Source organism: Helobdella robusta (genome assembly GCF_000326865.2).
Source record: "Helobdella robusta unplaced genomic scaffold HELROscaffold_1, whole genome shotgun sequence".
Classification (NCBI taxonomy): domain Eukaryota; kingdom Metazoa; phylum Annelida; class Clitellata; order Rhynchobdellida; family Glossiphoniidae; genus Helobdella; species Helobdella robusta.
In genome coordinates, this window is record NW_008703570.1 from 10,374,197 (window position 1) to 10,395,653 (window position 21,457).

At 30.6% G+C, this 21,457-nt stretch overlaps 5 protein-coding genes across 5 annotated transcripts; 1 reads left to right on the forward strand and 4 right to left on the reverse strand.

Annotated features, from left to right (window-relative positions):
• Positions 1–1,649: 1,649 nt before the first annotated feature.
• HELRODRAFT_153976 (hypothetical protein) lies at positions 1,650–3,753 on the forward strand. The gene is made up of 3 exons (XM_009011362.1): positions 1,650–2,238; positions 2,558–2,774; positions 3,192–3,753. The coding sequence occupies exons 1-3, from the start codon at positions 1,688–1,690 to the stop codon at positions 3,555–3,557; spliced, it is 1,134 nt and encodes a 377-aa protein (XP_009009610.1). The 5' UTR covers positions 1,650–1,687; the 3' UTR covers positions 3,558–3,753.
• Positions 3,754–5,388: 1,635 nt separating this feature from the next.
• Positions 5,389–6,509, reverse strand: HELRODRAFT_159477 (hypothetical protein; the record flags this gene model as incomplete). The annotated part of the gene is made up of 3 exons (XM_009011363.1): positions 5,389–5,699; positions 5,954–5,990; positions 6,468–6,509. 3 exons carry the CDS (start codon positions 6,507–6,509, stop codon positions 5,389–5,391), a joined length of 390 nt encoding a protein of 129 aa, XP_009009611.1.
• A 2,055-nt stretch (positions 6,510–8,564) lies between these two features.
• On the reverse strand, positions 8,565–11,244 carry HELRODRAFT_159478 (hypothetical protein; the record flags this gene model as incomplete). The annotated part of the gene is made up of 4 exons (XM_009011364.1): positions 8,565–8,845; positions 9,907–10,065; positions 10,874–11,059; positions 11,199–11,244. The coding sequence occupies 4 exons, from the start codon at positions 11,242–11,244 to the stop codon at positions 8,565–8,567; spliced, it is 672 nt and encodes a 223-aa protein (XP_009009612.1).
• A 3,893-nt stretch (positions 11,245–15,137) lies between these two features.
• On the reverse strand, positions 15,138–15,704 carry HELRODRAFT_62918 (hypothetical protein; the record flags this gene model as incomplete). The annotated part of the gene is made up of 2 exons (XM_009011365.1): positions 15,138–15,351; positions 15,529–15,704. Coding segments are annotated over 2 exons (390 nt in total), but the record flags the coding sequence as incomplete, so codon positions are not given.
• A 1,246-nt stretch (positions 15,705–16,950) lies between these two features.
• On the reverse strand, positions 16,951–17,304 carry HELRODRAFT_62922 (hypothetical protein; the record flags this gene model as incomplete). Its single annotated transcript, XM_009011366.1, has 1 exon — positions 16,951–17,304. A coding segment is annotated over one exon (354 nt), but the record flags the coding sequence as incomplete, so codon positions are not given.
• Positions 17,305–21,457: the final 4,153 nt, after the last annotated feature.

Genomic DNA, 21,457 nt, shown 5'->3' on the forward strand with positions numbered 1-21,457 from the left:
CACAGACTAATAAAACAAAATCAACGAATAACTAACTAACTACATTTGGTAATATACTATTGAATTTGTAAATTAAAACCGTTAACCCTTTACATCCTCATATGTATTGACGCTATACAGCTTTAACTTTATTTTCAGTACAAGCAGAAAATGATAGCACGATGATGTACAGTAGAGGCAAGTATTTATGTAGTTATACACATGTTTACATATTTTAGATTTTTCTCATTAACATAAGTTGTAAATAAACTAGGCAGTTTTTTCTATCGCGTCGCTTTTTAAAACATCAGATGAGCGAAGATGCGAGGTGTTAAGTTTGGATCAAAAATTAGGCAGTTGAATTTTTCGACTGACCATTTTAACTTTTTAGTTCAATGTTTTGTAAAAATTAATTTAAAAATTTTGTAAAAATTGTAAAAACTAGTTGAAAATTTTTTTACTTATGAAGTTCCAACAATGTTATAATTAGTTACAACGTATCTTGGGGTTTTTTAACCATTTTTCATAAGAGAAAAATAATTAAGTTTAAATGTAACCTCTGACTTTAGTTATAAAAATAACTCCTCTAACGAAATCATATTTCAATGCACGCATACTGTTTCTATAAAAAGACTCATTAATATTCAGGCAGCAATTAAAATGATAGATCTGCGTGCAGTTGATACGCTAACCGCTTAATATTGACAGCAGATGTGCCTTACTTAATAAATCAAATGTGACTTTGTTAAAAACACGCATCAACTAATTCGAAAAAATGTATTTAAAACGCAAACTTTGTAATAGTCATTTAAATATGATGTATAAATCCAGTTGAGTTACAAACTTTTAGGTTAATCCCTTTTATATATTCTTCAAAAATTCTAATAATATTTATGTTTTTGGTTAAATTCATCTCAAAGATTTGTTTAAAGATTTGTTATGCGCGTTATGCGTGCACTGTAAGTATCCGTGAACGAGAAATCAGAACTGTTGAATGTAAATATTTTCATAAAAAATTTTAAACACTACATTGTCTCAACGTATTGGACGGAACTTTGCTCTTAGAATTTTTTTGAATGTTTATTTCATTTACTTATAAGTTTATCAGGATATTGTTGAATGTTTTTTTTTATTTATTTATAAAATTAGAGATGTGTGTTTAAATTTTATACATTTTAATAATGTTACAAATAATACAAAATACTATTTAAAACAGGAAGCCTGGATCGTTTGTGAACAAATTTCATTGACTGTCAACTTGTATGCTCTGATCATTACTAAAATTAAAAATATGATGGCGTTGCAGAAACAATGGTTGTACGTGCTGATCATCGTCATCTTATTTTCTGCCTGTCTCCACAAGGTTTACCATATATCTTATGTTGATGAGATGAAAATTAATTATTCTAAACAATCAGCGTTCAATTATAAAAATATTAAAAGGCCAGGAAATGACGTAAGAACGTGGAAAAATGCTGAAATTGGAGATGATGATGACAATGTTGTTGGCGAAGTTCGTGACGAAAATTTTGGTGGTGATGCTACTAACCGTAATAATTATTATGGTTCTACAAACAATAATCTACCTAAAAAGAAAAGACGACATAAAGGTGATGGAAATAATTTTCAGACATTAAAAACCGGAACAAATGATTCTTCGACAATCGGTAACCGAAATAACCTTAACTCAAAAGATAATGAAAGAAAAATGATTCTTAGTGATACCTCGACAGCCAAAAAAACAGTGATTCCCAAATGTCCCAGCGATTTTTTACCGAATGATTCTCAATACCAGTGGTACTTGCAGAGTTTCAAACAACTTTCTCCACTTACTGATAAAAAGTTGAATAAACAAGTCTTACATTTGAATAACAATCCAACAACCACAAGTTTCTTGGACGATATATTAATACTCACTCCCATTTCTAACGTTAAAGATAAATTAAGACATTATTTTTCAAACCTATGTTCACTCACGTACCCCCACGAAAAACTTTCCATAGTTCTGGCCGAAGACTCCAGCGTTGACCATACTCTCATTGAAGCTACGGCTTTGCGAGATTATCTCCAACCGTATTTCAAGAGCATTCGCATTATACCGCTGAAAGATGGACAGCCCAACTCTGGCGGAAACATTCGTCACGATAAATCGTACCAGGAAGTTAGGCGGAAACATTTGTCGAAAGTTAGAAATCAAATGCTGATGAGTTCGCTCGAAGAAAAGTTCAAATGGGTCTTCTGGTTAGATGCCGATGTCAGGTTGGTTTCAAGAAATCTAAACTAATCATTCAAATAATTTTGTTGACACACCATTACAAATGTTTTTTTTTATTTTGCTTTCATTATTTTTTAAATGCAACGATTTTTACTATTAATACGACCAAATCACAACTGTAATATCGCAAGTTGTTGTGTTATGTTATTATTTAATGTAACTGTAGTCATCAGTAACACTCCTATTTTGTTACAATTACAAATACTGTTATAAACATTGGTTGCTAGATCAAACATTGATCATTAATTGCTACGACCAAACACTCTGCGACTAAACAAACAATCTGCACAACCACCACCTTAGACATATACCGACGAACGTGATCGAGCACCTGCTATCAGTGAACCAGACAATAGTGACCGCCAACTGCCTGTACCGCAAGGACAATGGTGAGTTGGACACATTTGACAGAAACACGTGGCAAGAAACGAAGAATTCATTAGCGGCATTGAGCAAGATGCCAGAGGATTACTTGATGCTGGAGGGGTACGGACCGTCCAAAAGATTCTTTCTCAATGACTTAAAAGGTTTGCTGCTGTTTTTTCTTTTTTAATTATTTTGGTTATCACTAAATCTTTCATTTCCATTATTATATTATTATTTTCATCACCAACCATCAGCAAGCTGAATGAAAGTTGTCGAAAGTGATTATTTATGCCGACATTGTGTAAACGACGCTGTAGAAAAATATTATGATAAGTTAATGATGTTATGTCGGATTAATTTACTTTTCATTAACTCGTGCACTCAATGTTAATAAATATATTTTTTTTCATGTATGCATTATTCTTTAAATTCCAAGAATTTCTAAATTATCAAATGTTTATGAACAAAAAATAAAACTTATTTGTATAATGAAAATGGTTGAACAATTATATGAAACCATTTCACAAAGCAACACACGCACACTCGCCTAAAGAAATGTACAAACAATCACTTGACAGCATTTGAATACGAAAATGACGATGGAAAGGCAGAAGCAGAAAAGAATATCGCCACAGCAAACAACAATCTTGCAAACAACAACGTCCAATCAAGACAACAAAACAACGGGTTTCCTTCAATCCAACCATCTAAGGAAAAAAGAACAACCAAAAAAGTTGAATCAGGAAGACCAGCTGAGTTGGACGGAGTTGGAGGTTGCGTCCTTCTCGTCAATGCCGATCTACACAGGAAGGGACTTATTTTTCCGCCATTTTTATTTCGTCATCACATAGAGACTGAAGGAATGGCTAAGATGGCGAAAGAGATTTTTGGCGCTAAAATATTTGGACTGCCACGTGTTTACATAGTACATTGGTAACCATCTAAATGACTGTTGCGACAGAAAAATTTTGAATAAAATCTTTATAAAGTTAAAATTTATTTTGAATGTTGAATTAGAATAAAGAGTTTAACTTAAAAAGATATAGATTTTGTATCTAAGCAAACCAGGCTACCTGGTTGAATGTATGGTAAGGTTTTTAATTATAACTAATAAATGCATTTTCATTATTGTTCACATTATTCAATTTTTTGTTTGTCTAAAAAGCCCTTTTGTAAATTAAAAAAATTGATGAAGTAGGATATTTCGACATATTTGGAATGATTAGACAATTTCCATTAGAAATCATTAGTTTGGGCCCGTCTGTGACCAGCAGTCCAGAAGCCATTTTCATTTGTGCAATGCCATCATGAATTTTAAAAATTATATAATTTTACGAGCATTTAGAAAAAATCATTAATTTTTTAAATTTGCTGTAAAAGTGTGCAATCAGATTGTTCAAAAAAGCTGGCGTGTCGACAAATGGGAGATTGGCTGCTAGCTCGGCACATTCGTCGAAGGCCTTGCCTGCTTGTCTGCATTGAGTTGCTTATTTGGCATCAACTTCAAGCATCTGCCTTCTACATTCGAAAAATTAGTTGGACCTCCTTCGAGTAAAATTAATGATTATTTATGATAATTTGTCAAGTAATGCTAAACTCATTATTATAAAAGTTAGTATTGTTATGCTGAATCCACGTTTGCTAGACAGACAAATTAGAAAACTCAATTTTCCAATTTTGTTTATAAAAATTATACCGAAGACACTATATGCAAATTCTTTTTATTTACACAATGTGTATATACCTGACATTGTATATTGTATATAATAGTTGTCTATGCATTAAACAAAAATTACAATTATTTGTTAGTAATATGAATGTTAAAATCGAGTTGAAGCTTCTGTCATAAATTCGTCTCAGTTTCAAATTTCCAATTGAGTTTTTTGCCCTGTATTGAAAATTCTATTAGTGAAACGTGGCTACAATATACGTGGCCGGAAGAAAATTTAACGGAACATCAATGAAATACGTGGCTAAAGATTATGTGGCCTGTGCAGTGGCTTCTGCTACTGCAGTAACAATAATGAGTGTGGATTTTAATATCTTAATGTTTCTTCATCCAGATTTTTAATGAATTGAATAAAAATAATAAGTCATTTAAAACATTCAACAAGTTTTTATCAACTACAGCAATTCTTCATACGAAATAATAATTTTGTAGCTATGTAACCTAGCCAATGAATGTCAGATTAAGTTGTACGTTTTGCGATCAGGTGAGAGATCAACGGAGTGAATAGAAATGTTTCGATTTTTCAATATTAGTTCAAGTTGAACTTGAAAAAATTTTTCAAAAATTTCTCAAGAATTAAAATTTTTACGAGAAAACATCAACCTAACATTCCTTATGAAAAGAAAAAAGTACACTTCAAACGATTAACTTTGGACGAGGTTTTCTCGATCGCTGAAATAATAATGAAATAATTTTTAATTTTTTGTTAGCAACTACTGATAAATAATTTAATTTGATGGTTGTTGATTGAATGATGTAGGCTTCAATAAATGTATCTATTTACACTTCCTCGCAAGCGTTTTGTTATTAATCTAATTTATTCTCAACATTTCTCAACCTAGCTTTAAACATTTTTATTTTTTCAGTAATTTTTTCTATTTTATACAAATCAATTGATCTGTAATTTTATTAATTTGTTTGAAGACATTGGTTTTTTTGTCTTTTAATTTTTATTCTCGATTTAAAAAATAAATAATTTTGCAGTAAATATTGTAAAAATTTTCAAAAATTGAATTGGATCATTAAGAATAATTTTAATTCATTGTATTTTGAAAAATAATTCTTTGCTATTCACAAAAGTTGGCAGAGAAGGCAGTTGTTCAAGGAACAAAGAAGGTCGTTGAACATGAATTTGTCGCCAGCGACAAAACTCCACACAACCTTCATCGCCTAAATTGTTTGGTTCGCCAGGAGCCCAATTTTTTGCTTCAGTCACATTTTTGTATACGCATATTTCATCCAAGAACATAGAAGCTCTGAATATTTTCCAATTAAAAACGTCACTGGTACCTTTCCTGTGGCCGGCCGTCCAGAAACTTTCCGATGCCAATACGGTTGACGTGCATTTTGCTGCATGGTTTCGATAAAAAAAATTTTATCGCATATCAATCAATGATAACTTAATTATCTAACAAAATTCAAAGACAATTCATCAAATGTAGATAATAATAATCTCCAACAAACCTTTATAGTTGTTTCCGAGAAAATCACTCAAACCCTGGATAACAGCTGGTGTATCTACGATAGCCAGACTGGCTCCCAGTTTGATGCATTATTTCGCAGCATCATCCCAGTTCATCTGCCTGTCCACAACTGTTATACACCTGCCTCCAATTCTTGAAAAGCTTTTTGGACATCCACCTACATAGTTTAACAACTAATTTTGATCAATTATTTTTTGCAGATAAATAGCTCAATTTAAAATTGTTGAGAATTGAAATAACTAATGATCATGAAATATAAAAAGTTGTTCATTTACTACATTCAACAGAGGAAGCACAGAAAATGAGCAGACTCAAGATTGACAGAACTTCTTTGAACACAGCCATATTCTTCGATGTTTATTCACTTCATTCGCAAACCAGTTCACCTTTAAATAGGCAACCATCATACTCGCAACGGTGATATTGTTATTTAATTCATTCCACACAAAACACATCATTGCAAACGATAAATTGCTTTTACACCTCATAAAAATTTGCATTATAGTAACGTTATAATTGATCGGAGAAACGACCATTCAGGTAGTTTTTACTGCATGCTCTGCACGTTTGAGATGTTTTGAAAAATTTTTCTCCTTATTGATTGTGCGTAAAATATTTTATTACGCAACACAACGTGTTTTTCTGGCGCAAACAAGTTGAGAGGTATGACTGCCATCTTCTGGTTTTTATGACGATCGGGTGTTCATCATTCTATTGCAATCCTTTTTAAACTGCCATTATATTTTTTTACAATTTATTTATTATTTTTATTATTATTATTATTACGTTAAACAAAGGCAAAGACGAAACGTCCCTGTGCCTTCTCAAAACTAAGACAATTTTAAAACAATAAATTAAATAAACCTATGAGTCTATACTGAATTAATTAATGTTCTTATAAGTCAAATAATGTATTAAACCTTGTAAAAAAAAGATAATAAAAAACAAATATTATTATAATTTTGTATAAAGATAATAAAAAAAAACAATATAATCCTTATTTATAGTCCTTGTAATATTACCATTGATTGCTGAAACTGCTTGCCACTTTTTACAGACGTTTGTTTTTTTAAGCATCAGACCTAAGTACAGTGAAGCATAAAAAGTTTATCAGTTTTTATCATCATCATTACTATCATCATCAACAACAACAACATCATCATCATCACCATCATCATTACCATCATCAATAACAACAGCATCATCATTAACATCACCATCATCATCATCACCATCATCAACAAAAACAACATCGTGATCACTATTATTGTTATCATTAACGTAAGCAACATCATCATCATCAACGTAAGCAACATCATCATCATCATCCTCACCAACACCAACAACATCATCATCATATTATTATTATCATTATCCTCATTATCACCATCATCATAAACATCGTCGTCGTCATCATCATCATCATTGTCGTGGTAAAGTGGTTGTCACCGATGTAGTTACCACCTTGGCTGCATAACGCAAGTACAGCCAGCATCGATTTTCTAGCACCTCAACACATCCGCCAATGAGCAATTAATAAATATTTTATTATACACCAGCACACACGTTATAAACCCTGGAACTGGTTGCCGGCCTGGTATCTGATGACGTTACTTCTGATAATTTTTTCAACATCATCGTTTCGATGCTTAAGAAACCGCAAACATTCGAGCATTATTTTTATTCTCTACCAGTGAATAAAATACTTAATTTTTGTATATATTCCTTTCGTTGTATCAATCAATATCTCTTATATGTGAACCGATTATCAAGAGCGCTCTTTAATAAATTTCATAAAGTGATGGATCTTGAGATTCGCTCTAAACTTCGCAGGTGATGGAGAAGTAAATAGAGAAAGAGGAGTAAGAAAAGAGTTCCAAAAAAGATCAGGAAAGGCAAACATAGATTCAGCATAGGAGTTTTTGAATAAATACTTATTTTTTAATTAAATTAAATTAAAACTATACTTATTATTTAAAATGTTAGAGTTAAGAAATATTAAAAAAAAACACTCAGTGAGCGATTTAGATAAACTGCTAAGAAAGAAAACATCTCTGTGTAATTGCAACGTCATTATTCAAGTTGCCCATTCTCATTGCATGGATCATTTCTAAGAACCAATCGATCAAACAACCATGTTTTTGTGAGAGATACTTGTGGTATTTTTATTTGCGTAAGTGCAAATTTTAAAAATAATTATAAAAACTACATACATTACTACTGCTACTAGTATTTTTTATGTGGATTGCATGCATGATTTTGTTGATACACTTTGTTGATTGCACCAGACAGCTTTTTTTAAATCATATCTGAATGATCGAAGTTAATCGTAGGAAATCATTGTTAAAGTTTTATCTGCACTTGCGATTTTTATTCGAGCTACTCTAACCAACAACTGCTGTCGACCCTGCTACTGAAGTCATCAATAACAAAATAACAAAAAACCAGCGATCCGACTTTTTCAATTGATTGAAAAATTACAGATCTTATTAATTATTTTCTGAGTAGTTTTTTTTGTTATAACGAAATGAACATAAGAGGTGTTTAATCGGTTGTTTATTTAATTATCGCAATATAAATAACTTAAATAAATAAAGTATGGCTTAATAGGTATAAAGTTTGCACAGTCTAGAGTTAAAAATGAAGAAAGACTGATTGAATTTTTGAATGCGGTTTATTGAAATTAACGTCTAAACAACATTTGAAAACGTTTAAGTCTGTATAATAAGTTTTAAGCCATTTGGCAAATTAGGCAGTTTTTCAGTGAACAAGGAATGTTGTTGAATTGGTATTTTGGTCCATAGTTACGCAGCTCCACACAGTCTTCATCAGAACCGGGGTTGTTTGGTTCACCTGGAGCCCAATTGTTCGCTTCTTTGAGATTTTTGTAAACGATCTCATCGAGGAATTTGGATAGCCTGTAGATTTTCCAGTTGAAGACACGATCTGTTCTTCGTAGCAGACCTGCAGTCCAGAAACCGTCCGTTTCCAAATATCCACTTATACATTTTCCTACAAAAACAAGTTTTATAAATTGTTAATAATGTTTGAATTTTCAAAACAATTTAAGAAATTAAAATATTATAAAATATAACCGTGATAACTAGAACATGAAACATTCGGCATTCAAACATCTTAGAATTAATAATTACAGACAACCTTTGTTGAAAACATAAATTTTCAAGTTCCATTAAAAATAGTGATCGTGCAATCATTGTTGCTGAATTTTTTGGTTTTGGAATGTCACGTCCATCAGTCAATATAAAATTTTGTTTTAGTCTTCAATTTTACATTAAGCTTTATGCATTTATGCCAGATCTTTTAACCAACAGTCAAAATTTATCAGTTGAAGATAGGAAAAAAGCCGATGTTTTTGCAAATGACTTTTCAGGTTAACATAAACGTTTAAGATGATGGAACTTTTATTGATCCAGTGATACCAGAGGGAGCAATGGAAGAGGTTAAAATAGATAGATACTGAAAAAGTACCAAACCAAAGTAAAAATGGTTTCCATCCTCGTGTGTTATGGAAAACCAGAGACTATTTGCATAAATATTTTCATCAACTTTTTCAACAACTGTACATACAGGAACAATTCCCAATGACTGGAAATCAAACACAATAGTTCCAATATATAAAAAAGTATGTAGAAACTCAGTTAATAATTATAGGCCGTTGACCTTAACATCAACATCCTGTAAGATTTTAAAATTGATTGTGGTGGAAAAAATAAAACATTATTTTTTGAGAAATAATATATTTACTCAAAAACAGTATGGTTTCTTTTCTTAATTTAAATAAACAACGTTTGGCTTAATTAATATAAAGTTTGCATAAACTACGAAAATAGGATAGAAAATGAAGTTAGACGGATTAAATTTTTGCATACAGTCTATTGAAATAATTGTTTAAACAACGTTTGAAAACGTTTAAGTCTTTATAATTAAATTTTAAGCCATTTGGCAAATTAGGCAGTTTTTTAGTGAACAATGTTGGTCGTTGAATTGGTATTTTGGTTCATAGCTACGCAGCTCCACACAGTCTTCATAAGAGCCGACATCGTTTGGTTCACCTGGAGCCCAATTGTTCGCTTCTTTGAGATTTCTGTAAACGATCTCATCGAGGAATTTGGATAGCCTGTAGATTTTCCAGTTGAAGACAAGATCTGTTTTTCGTTTCAGACCTGCAGTCCAGAAGCCGTCCGTTCCTAAAGTTGAACTTACACATTTTCCTACAAAAACAAGTTTTATAAATTTGTGAATTGTTAATAATGTGTGTATTTATTTTCAGAACTATTTAAAGAATTAAAATATTACTATAAAATATAACCGTAATAACTAGAACAAGAAACATTCAGCGTTCAAGCATCTTAGAACTAATAAATACAGACAACAATTTCATTAGAAAATAGTGATCGTGCAATCATTGTTGCTGAATGTCACGTCCATCATTCAATATGAATTTTTTTTTAGTCTTAGAGATCACATCAATTTTAAATATTTAAAATTATAAGTAGCAGATTAAACAGAGATATTTTGCGGTCCAACCTCAACGATACTCATGATTGATTTGAAAAATGGAGAGTGAAAGTATATATTGATAAATGCCATCTTTTGACATTCGGACATGTGCAGATTATTGTTTTTCATGAAGCAAGTCATTCGATCACCAATATAGAATCTTTTCGATATCATTTTATACTATTGCCTGGCAAGTTGTAACAGTTTCTGCGTTTGTCAAATTCTGATTTTTTAAAGAATACTAAAAAAAAGAGGAGTCTGTTTCGTAAAAAATTTTCTCACTGTATTGGTGGCATCAATTTTTCTTACTAATATGCAATCTTCACATTATAATTCAAAATCAATTTATCATCTGATGAGTTTCAATGATAGTTTTTTATTTTTTGTTTAAATAACAGTTCTTATGTTTACTTAGACATCAACTTTGTTTCATTTAATTTGTTTGAGACACTTTATTTTTAAATTTTTTGTTGACAAGGGGTTTGCCCGGGCCATTTTCGCTTAAATAAATAAATAAACCTTTGAAGTTGCTAGACAGGTAGGTAGTCAATCCAGTCAAAAAAGGTTGAGTATCTATGATAGCCAAGTTCGCTTTAAGTTTGTCACACTCATTTACTGCGTCCTCCCATGTGGACTGAGTTAAAACAACTTTCACGCACCTACCACCGACATTTAAGAACTCATTAGGACAAGTATCTCCGCCAGCTGTTGCAAAACATTATTTTTAATAAATAAAATAAAGTCCTTAACAACATTGATAAAACAACGATAATTCGGGATACAAAGAATCATAAAATATTTTATTAACTGAAATTAACAAAATTATACACAATAATTTACTTACAAATGCTGAGGGCAACCAACAATATGAACATTTTGTAATCAGCCATTACAAATGTTTGTTATCAGTGGCGTATAAAATTCAACCCGGCAAAATTTCTTATTAGCGCCCCTTGACCCAAAAAATTCAATTTCTATTAATAATTTAATCAATCCAAAACTAAGTTCAATGCGTTCAATTTTTTAAATTGTGACAAACATGCTAACGATAAAAAAAGTAAATTAAACAAATACATTAACTCTGATTATATTAAAAAGTAAATTATCAAAAATTGGTTACAAAAATCATGTTTACAAACAATTAAAGATTAAAACAATTAAATTAAACAATTAAGCTTACACAAATATTTTAAAAAGTGAAATGTAAAAGAATAGTGTTTAACTTTATTAGATGTCAACTTTTATAGACTTCACAGAAGCAAACTCGTTGATTATCTCTTCAAAATTTAAACTATTCATTTTATCATCTCCAATACTCAGCGATACCAAATTGCAGAATCGTTGTTGATTCAATGTATTAATAGCTCTTTAGTAATTTAGTATTAATTTTAACTTACATTGAAGAGCAACTTAATTAGAAGAGCAACTTGTAAATTAGGAAAAACGCTTGTTCTCCATATTAGCTCACAAGTAGCAATGGTAGACTTATAGTTGGTAAAGTTTGAAGAGCAACTTGAAAATTAGGAAAAACGCATTTGATTATAAATTATCAATTTAAGAAGTACTTCTGATGTTAAAATTGTTGTATCACATGTTGATAGTAGCATTCTGCGATCAAATATTTCGAGATATGATTCACTACACATAACTAGAATAAATATCACGGCCTTCGCTCACTTTTAACGGTCGAAAAAGGAACTTAATTCCAGAGGGGATGAGGGTGATTTTTTATCGTTTGAGTCAAAAGTTACGATCGTATGTATATTTACTAATTTCGGAATATTTAAAATGTTAAAATTTTAATTTTTTTAATTGTTATTCAATGTGGTAACTAATTACTTTTATTTGGTATAAATTTAAAAAAATAAAATCGACATTACCGAAAATAATTAAAAGTAGAAAAAATTGAGGTTCTTTGCATATCCCTGCTTCAACCCATCAATCAATCAATCAATTCAATCAATCAATTAGCTTATAAAGCGCTATTTCCGCGATGTTCAACAGCGCTCCTCAATGAATTTTGAAAACAGATGGGTCTTGAGATCCGCTCTGAACTTCGCAAGTGATGGAGAAATAGTTAGAGAAGTAGGTAGAGAGTTCCAGAGAAAAGGACCAGAAAAAGCAAAAGTAGATTTGGCAAAAGAGTGTTTAACACGAGTTAAGAAAAAGCGAGAAGAAGAAGACGATCGTAAACCGGGGCGTTTAGGTTCAATTAATATATCTGATAAGTACTTAGGAAATAATTTAGATTGAGACTTATACATGAACGTGCAAATTTTAAAAATTATTCTATATTTTATAGGTAGCCAGTGCAAGAGAACAAGATATGGAGATATATGAGAAAAGAAAGGGGCACGAGCAACTAGACGAGCAGCAGAGTTAAAAGCTTTACTTAAAGGATAGAGTATAGAGTCAGGAAGACCATAGTAGAGCGAGTTACAATAATCAATCCTAGATAAGACTAACGAAGTAACAAGAAGGAGAAGAGTAGGATCATCAAGAAAAGGCAAAAGTTTTTTTATTCTACGTAGATGAAAGTAAGAGCTTCTAGCAACACTATTAATCTGAGAAGAGAGAGACATAGTAGAATCAAAGATAAAACCTAGACTACGAAACTTATGAGAGACATCAAGAGTTTTAGAATCAGGTAAGATAATAGGAGGAATAGTAATTGAGTGTTTAGATTTATTAAAACAAATTAATTCAAACTTAGAAGGATTAAGTTTAAGACACATAGAATCAGACCAAGCGATAATCGAAGAAAGACATAGAGATAAATTATGAAGAACACTATTGAGATTAGATGGAGGAAAAGAAGTATAAATATAATAATCATCAGCATATAGTTGACTAGAGAAAGAAAAGTTATTAATAATACGAGGTAGTTCAGAAGTATAGAGTATAAATAGAAGAGGGCCAAGGATAGAACCCTGAGGTACCCCGAAAGTAAGAGTAGAGGAGTTAGAAGTAGAATTATTGAGAACAACAGAAGAAAAACGATTACAGAGATAAGAAGAAAACCAAGATAGACAAGAATCAGTAATATTAAAAGAAAGATGCAGCAGTCTCAAACCTAACCCTAACCCATAAGAAAGTGTTGTAGATTGGTAAATAGGCCTCCCCTTTGTAGATTGGTAAATAGGCCTCCCCTTTGTAGATTGGTAAATAGGCCTCCCCCTTTATTCAGTACCATCAATATCTGAGTTTTAGAACTCCCTAAAAGTAAACATTTTAATATCAAATTTTCATTTTCTTTATTATATAATAAATGTTTTAAATCAAGAAGGAACTAAAATTTTCGATCAGCTTCATTTAGTTGTGCGCGCCTGAAAACTTATCACTAAAAAACAATTTATTTTTGCTCGTGTAATAAATAAAAGTGAATATGTATGTATGTAATAAATAAATAAAAGAACACATTTTTATCGTAAACATGTTATTCAAGAAGAGAAATGTTATTTGAAAATGAAAAAATCTTGTCGATACCTTTATAACGTGACAAGTGGTGAAAATAATCGATTTGCTTCTAAGGGACGCAAAACATTTTCTTTTTAGCGATCAAACTTGTGATTTTAAAAAATCAGACATTCTTTTTTTTGTTACTGAATTACAACTTTTATGTCTGAACATGAAAAATAATTTTATTAGGTTCTATTTCAAAAATAATATTATTTCATCTCGGGAAATAAATATGAATAGGTATGTTATTTTATGTGAATATGTAAATATAGATATGTTATTTTATATTCAACTGACATCCAGCGTTTTTCAGTTACTTTTTCTCACCATATGTTTTTGGTTACTACTGTCTACTGACATTTTTCCTTAACAATGCTTAAAATGTTCGTAAAACATTCTTCCATTTTATAAATTTGTTTATTGTCACAATCTACCAAACAACACACTTGAGTGTGAAACAAGTTCACCGTTTCATTATTTACTGACAACTGTTAAAAAACGGCGTCTGTCATCACAACGATTACGATTGTTACTATCAGAGCTTATGTATTACTTTTATTACTATTCCGATTTTTTAAGAAAAATAAAAAATACATAAGCTCAAATAGTAATAATTGCAATCGTTGTGCTGGCGGAGTTGTTTGAGAAGGAGGAAGAGGGTTCCAGAGAAAAGGATTAGTAAAGGCAAACGTAGATTTAGCGTTCGGAGTGTTTGAAAAAAATACTAATTTTTGATTTAAATTAAATTAAAATTAAATTTAATAATTAAAATGTTAGAGTTAAGAAATATTTATAACAACACACAAATAAACCGCTAAGAAAGAAAATATCTGTCTAATTGCAACGTTCATTATTCAAGTTGTACACTTCAAACGATTAACTTTGGACGAGGTTTTCTTGATCGCTGGAATAATAATGATGATTTATTTTCAACACTCATTTTTTCGACAATTTTTTGTTAATGACTACTGATGAATAAATGAATTTTATGGTTGTTTATTGAAATGATGTAGGCTTCAATAAATGTATCAGTGTACACTTCCACGCAAGCGTCATGTTGTTAGTCTAATTTATTCTCAACCATTTCTCAACCTAGCTATTACGCATGTTTATTTTCTCTGTGATTTTTTCAAATTTATACAAATTAAATTTTTTGTGATGTTATAAATCTGTTTCAAGACATTGGTTTTTTGCTCTTCAATTTTTATTCTCGATTTTTAAACAAATAATTTTGCAGTAAATTTTGTGAAAATTGTCAAAAATTAAATACTATCATTTGGAATAATGTTAACTTATTGTATTTCGAGAAAAAGTTTCTTGCTATTCACAAAAGTTGGCAGAGAAGGCAGTTTTTCAAAGAGCAACTCAGGTCGTTGAACATGAATTTTTCGCCATAGCGACGAAACTCCACACAACCTTCATCGCCTAAATTGTTTGGTTCGCCAGGAGCCCAATTTTTTGCTTCAGTTACATTTCTGAAAGCGCATATTTCGTCCAAGAACATAGAAGCTCTGAATATTTTCCAATTAAAAGCGTCACTGGTACCTTTCCTGTGGCCGGCCGTCCAGAAACTTTCCGATGCCAATACGGTTGACGTGCATTTTGCTGCATGGTTTCGATAAAAAAAATTTTATCGCATATCAATCAATGATAACTTAATTATCTAACAAAATTCAAAGACAATTCATCAAATGTAGATAATAATAATCTCCAACAAACCTTTATAGTTGTTTCCGAGAAAATCACTCAAACCCTGGATAACAGCTGGTGTATCTACGATAGCCAGACTGGCTCCGAGTTTGATGCATTCATTCGCAGCATCATCCCAGTTCATCTGCCTGTCAACAACTGTTATACACCTGCCTCCAACTCCTGAAAACCCATTCGGACATCCACCTACATAGTTTAACAAATGAAATAACTAATGATCATGAAATATGAAAAGTTATTCATTTACTACCTTCAACAGAGGAAGCACAGAAAATGAGTAGACTCAAGATTGACAAAACTTCTTTGAACACAGCCATATTCTTCGATGTTTATTTTCTCATTCAGAAACCAGCCCATCTTTAAATAGGCAACCATCATACTCGTAGCGGTGATATTGTTATTTAATTCATTCCACACAAAACACATCATTGCAAACGATAAATTGCTTTTACACCTCATAAAAATTTGCATTAGAGTCACGTTACGATTGATCGGAGAAACTATCATTCAGGTAGTTTTTATTGCATGTACGTAACTGCTCTGCACGTTTCAGATGTTTTGAAAAGTTTTTCTTCATATTGATTGTGCCTAAAATATTTTATTACGTGTTTTACTGGCGCAAACAAGTTGAGAGGTATGACTGCCATCTTCTGGTTTTTATGAGGATCGCGTGTTCAAACGCAACCTCGAATGAGAAAAACGTTCATCATTCTATTGCAACCCTTTTTAAATTGCCATTATATATTTTCTTACAATTGCTTGTTGGAGGTTTTTATCATCGTTTTTGTAATATTGCTGATTGATTGCTGAAACTGCTTGCCGCTTTTTACTGACGTTTGATTTTTTAAACAACAGACCTAAGTACAGTGAAGCATAAAAAATTTTCAGTTTTCATCATCATCATTAGCATCCCCATCATCATACCCATCATCAACAAACAACAACATCATCATCACTATTATTGTTATCATTAACGTAAGCAACCTCATCATTGTGAAGTCATCAATATACAGAGATTGAAATAAATCTTTTGGAATATATTTGCATATACTGTTTATTTTAATACAAAATAGTATGGTCGAGAGTATACTTCCTTGGGGAATTCCCATTTCGAGATCTTTATAGTTTGAAGTTTCGTTTTTTATTTTAACCCTAAATTTTCTGTTGTAAATAAATTTAGATATGAATATTGGTAGTCGACCTCTAAGTCCAGTATTATATAGATCATTAAGAATTCCATATCGCCATGTTTTATCATAAGCTTTTTCTACATCAAAAAAAATTATTATTACTTGCTCATCGCATATCAGAGCTTCCCTGATGTAGGTTTCTAGTGATATTAAATGATCTATAGCACTTCTATCTTTTTGACCTCCACATTGTGTGTATGATATTGTGTTATTTATATTTAGATGGAATGTTAACCTATTTAATATTAATTTTTCAAAGATTTTACAGAGAGTGTTTGTTAATGAAATAGGTCTGTAATTTTCAGGGTTGATTTTTGATTTACCAGGTTTAGGTATTGGGAATACTAAAGCCTCATGCCATTCATTTGGAACATCAGCTTGTGTCCAAATATGATTGAATGCCTTTTCTAATGCTTGTAGGGTAAGTGAGGGTAGTTTTTTAAGAATATTATATGTTATTTGGTCTGGGCCAGGAGCAGAATTTTTGCTGGATATTATGGCATGTTTTATTTCTGATAATGTTATTAAGTCGTTATACGATTCGCTGTTTGTTGAATTAAAGTCTAATTTAATATTTTCCTTTATTTTCATATAATTTATTGACTCCACTTGATGATTTTTTAGGGAGGAGTTGTTTTTAAATTGATTTGCTAGAATTTCTGTAATTTCTTTTAATGTTTCATAGGTTTTGTTTTTATATAAGATACTGCTTAAGCGACTGACATTATTTTTATTGTTTATCTTGTTTACAATAGTCCATATTTGTTTCATTGGTGTTTTTTCATCAATGCAGTTAACATATTTGTTCCAAGTGTTAGATTTTTCTTGTCTAAATGATTTTCTAGCACTAGCTTGTAGTTTTTTATATTCAAGAAGATTGGAAAGATTGGGAAATTTTTTGTATTTATTGAATGCTTTTAATTTGAGGAGTCTGCTTTTTTTACATGTTTCATTAAACCATGGATTTATTTTTTTCTTAATTCTGTTGCAGTGAATTTTTATAATTGGGGTGGTTTTTCCTATTATTAAGTTTATATTATTTGAAATGTATGTGATAGGGTGAATTTTTTTTTGACTAGTAGTTTTTTGTGGGTTGATTTCAGTATTACATAAAGTTTGAAATGTTTTCCAATCAGTTTTATTAACGTTGTATTTTATTTTTGTTTGATTATTTTGGTATGTAATGTTGTAGGATAGGACTATTGGGGAGTGATCGCTATTGTGTAAGTCATCATCTCTGTGCCATGTTATATGTTTGTAAATAGTGGGAGAGGCTAGTGACAGGTCTATTAGTCATCATATGTTGTATTATTTATCTGTGCAGTTTTATTTTGTTGTTTTTTTATTATTAATGGAATATTTAATAAATTGCATTGAATGCCTATATCCATTGTTTTTTTTGTTGTCCTTTGTGAAACTATATTAGCATATGTTGGTTTGTCATTTGATGTTGTTAAGGATTTTGCTTGTTTATATGTTATTTCTTTTATGATTTTTGTTTCAATGGTTTTTTTTTCTAATTTGTAAATTGGACAGGATTTATCAAATGTTGGATGGGCTTGACTACAATGAAAACATTTGGGTGTATTTTGACATGGATTTTCCCATGAGTGCTTATGACCAGTTTCACCACAGTTAGCACATATAACAGATTTGTTTTTACAGAATTTGTGAATATGTCCAAACTTTTGGCATCGAGTACATCTTATAGGTGGGGGAATGTATTTTTCAACCTTTATATTAGTATAGCATATTTTAATCTCTGATGGGAGTTCGGTTAACTGAAATGTAAGTATGTAAGTATTAGTTTTAATTTGTTCTTTATTTTTAAATATTTTTATATTTTTAACATCAATTACTTTTTCTAAAACCAACTCATCCCTTATTTCATCTTCTGAACTATTTTTCAGAATGTTTGTTCTAATCACACCTTTTATTACATTTGTTTTATTATCAATGTGAGTCTTTATTTTACAATCAAACATTTTGTTAATTTTTTCTATTTTATTCTTTTGATTTTCATTATTAATTTTAAGAAGAATTCTATTTGGGAAAATTTTAATTATTTCTATCTCACCTACATTGTTTGTGAAAAATTTGTGTAATTGAAAAATAGAAATTTTTGAAAAAAAATTTTATTTTCAGCCTCTACTACATATTTTAGAGGATATGTATGGTCAGACTGTTCGTCTGACATTCTTTGTCTTTTCCTGTTTTCGTTTTCCGTCATTGCTTAGGAATATAAAAAAAAACAAAACAAAACAAACAAAAAAACAAAACAAAAAAAAGAAATTAAACCTCGGAATGCTTCTTACAAAATATTTTCAACTGAAACAGCTTGAGCTGCCGGACCAGCTGGTGGAATACTCCTGGAAGTCAGCTTCTGCCAGCGATAGTATTTGGCAGAAAAAAGGATAAATTCAATTGAGTTAAATTTATAAAATCTCTGTATAAACTAGTACCAAATTTTGTTTAAACCCCACTTCACCAAAGTAACATTTGAGTAAACATTCATGACAAATTCTTTTTTAATAAAAAAAACTTGCTCAAATAAGTTGAATAAACAAAAAAATATCGCCATTCCTTCTCCCAAGGAGTTTTTGGCTATACCACTGTTTGAGAGTTTCTGACTTTAAAATCTGTTTATTCCTAATTTATTAAATGCAAGGCATGTTGGCTCTTCTAATTTAAAATTTGTTTAATTTTCTTTTCTAATATTTAGAGTTTAGGATTTAGAAATAATCAAGTCAACTCAATCAGCTATCGATGCAACAAATTTTATTATTCTACTAAATTCATCTTGTTATATTGATTTAAATATAAATTAAACCAAAAATGAGATGCAAAATTTTCAATATAAGTTTATTAATTTAGGTTTTAAAATTTTTTTCGGCCTCGAATTAAATTTAGTTTATTAATTAACTTTGTTGATTTTCCGTAAGAAGTAGTTGTTTGGTGTTATTTTCCATGCAGATGATGATGATAAAGATGGTGATGAGGAAAATGATGAGAGTTGAAGATGGTGTTGATAGCAGTGACGATGGTGATATTCAACAAGCAGCTTGTTTATTACAGTAAAAATATAGTGAATGCATTTAATATTGCCAGCAGTAAGCCAACGACTGATCGACCAACTGAACGCATCTGTCTCATCAATCAATAACTTTTCATCTGCAAGACAACTTCATCGATTTTATTTAACGAGCTGAAACTCTGTGATGCAATTTTTTTTAAATACCTTCAATTTTTTTTACACTATGTATTTCTCCACAGTAATAAAAAGTCAAAGGTATACTTAAAGAAGTAGCAACCAGAAGTAGTAGTAGAAGTAGTAGGAAAGGTTTGTTAGAGTAGTAGCATTACTAGCTTCAGCTGCAGGTGTGGCAGAGTAGTAGAAGTTAGAAGTGTTGGTAGTAATTGTATTTAGGTAGTTATATGGATTTTGGTTTGAGTCGACCAATAATTTTATGTTATGTTATTGCCACCAGACGATTGAAAATAAACATTACAAATCGTAATCGTCCAATCACAAGGATGTCATGCTGTTGACAAATTTCATTTGGTTGTATAATCTACATAATTGTAACTTAGATTTTTTTAGCTTTAAAATAATTAACTAATATTATTTGGTTATTTTGTAATTGATTGTTTTAGAGTTTATAAATTAAAGATTTTGTCTATTTGATGGTAATAAAAACAAGAACATAACATGAAAATTATGAGCACGGGCAGTAAAACCTGTAAGCCCACATCTATTTGATTCTACGTTTGAATGCAACTTTAGCCATCAAAAAATTAAATCAAATCGTTAACAAATCATGTAAAAGCTATAAATACATAATAATATCGGCCAGTTATATTGCCATTCATCAAATGTCTATGGCTTTTTACTTCTTATTATTCATGTTATTTCCATTAAAAAAAACTTCTATATCTTCTGTCTACATTTGATAGTTTTTTTCGTGTTTTTGGCGTTTTGTTTTTGTTTAATTTTTTGTTTTGCTGTTTTTTATTTGCTTGTCGGCTAACTTACTGATCTGTCAGTGTGAATCAATTAGGATATACATAAGGAAGGAGATGTCTTTTGAAAGCTTTGACATCAACTGTGCTCACTTCCTGTTTAAAGTTAACTAATTCAATTCAGCTCGTTGTTAACGTTCAAGATGGCAAACATAATTTTAGTAGCAGAATTGTTAAGTTTAATGGAGAATAACTTACATTGATTTTAAAACTTATGCGAATAAAGAATCCAACGAATTCAAAAGGAAGTGGAAAAAAACGAAGGAAGTAAAACAAACCAAACAGACTTGTCATCCCCCTTTGGAGAGGTCATTTAACGCTGAACTTAGGAACATATAACATGTAATGTAATGTTACAGGTCAAAGGTGGAATCTAACGATTTACGACACGTCTATTTACTTTATCGCCAAAAATCCTTCTATTTGTGTTTTTGGAGGATAGGTCTAATGGTTACAAATATTTAACAGTAAATGCAGTCTAATTTCTTTTGCAACTAAGATTGAGTATCAACATTCCATGTTGATACTCAATAGCATATTATTATATTACATTTTAACTCATCTGATCAGCACAAAGATCCGACAAATGTTGGGAAAATTCACAAATGCTTTGAAATCTTAATTTGCAAATAAATACTTTGAAGAATCAATTTTTGCTAGATTTGAAAAATATCTAAATTCTTAAACTTTAACATAAAAAAACAGTATTAAAAAACATTTTTGC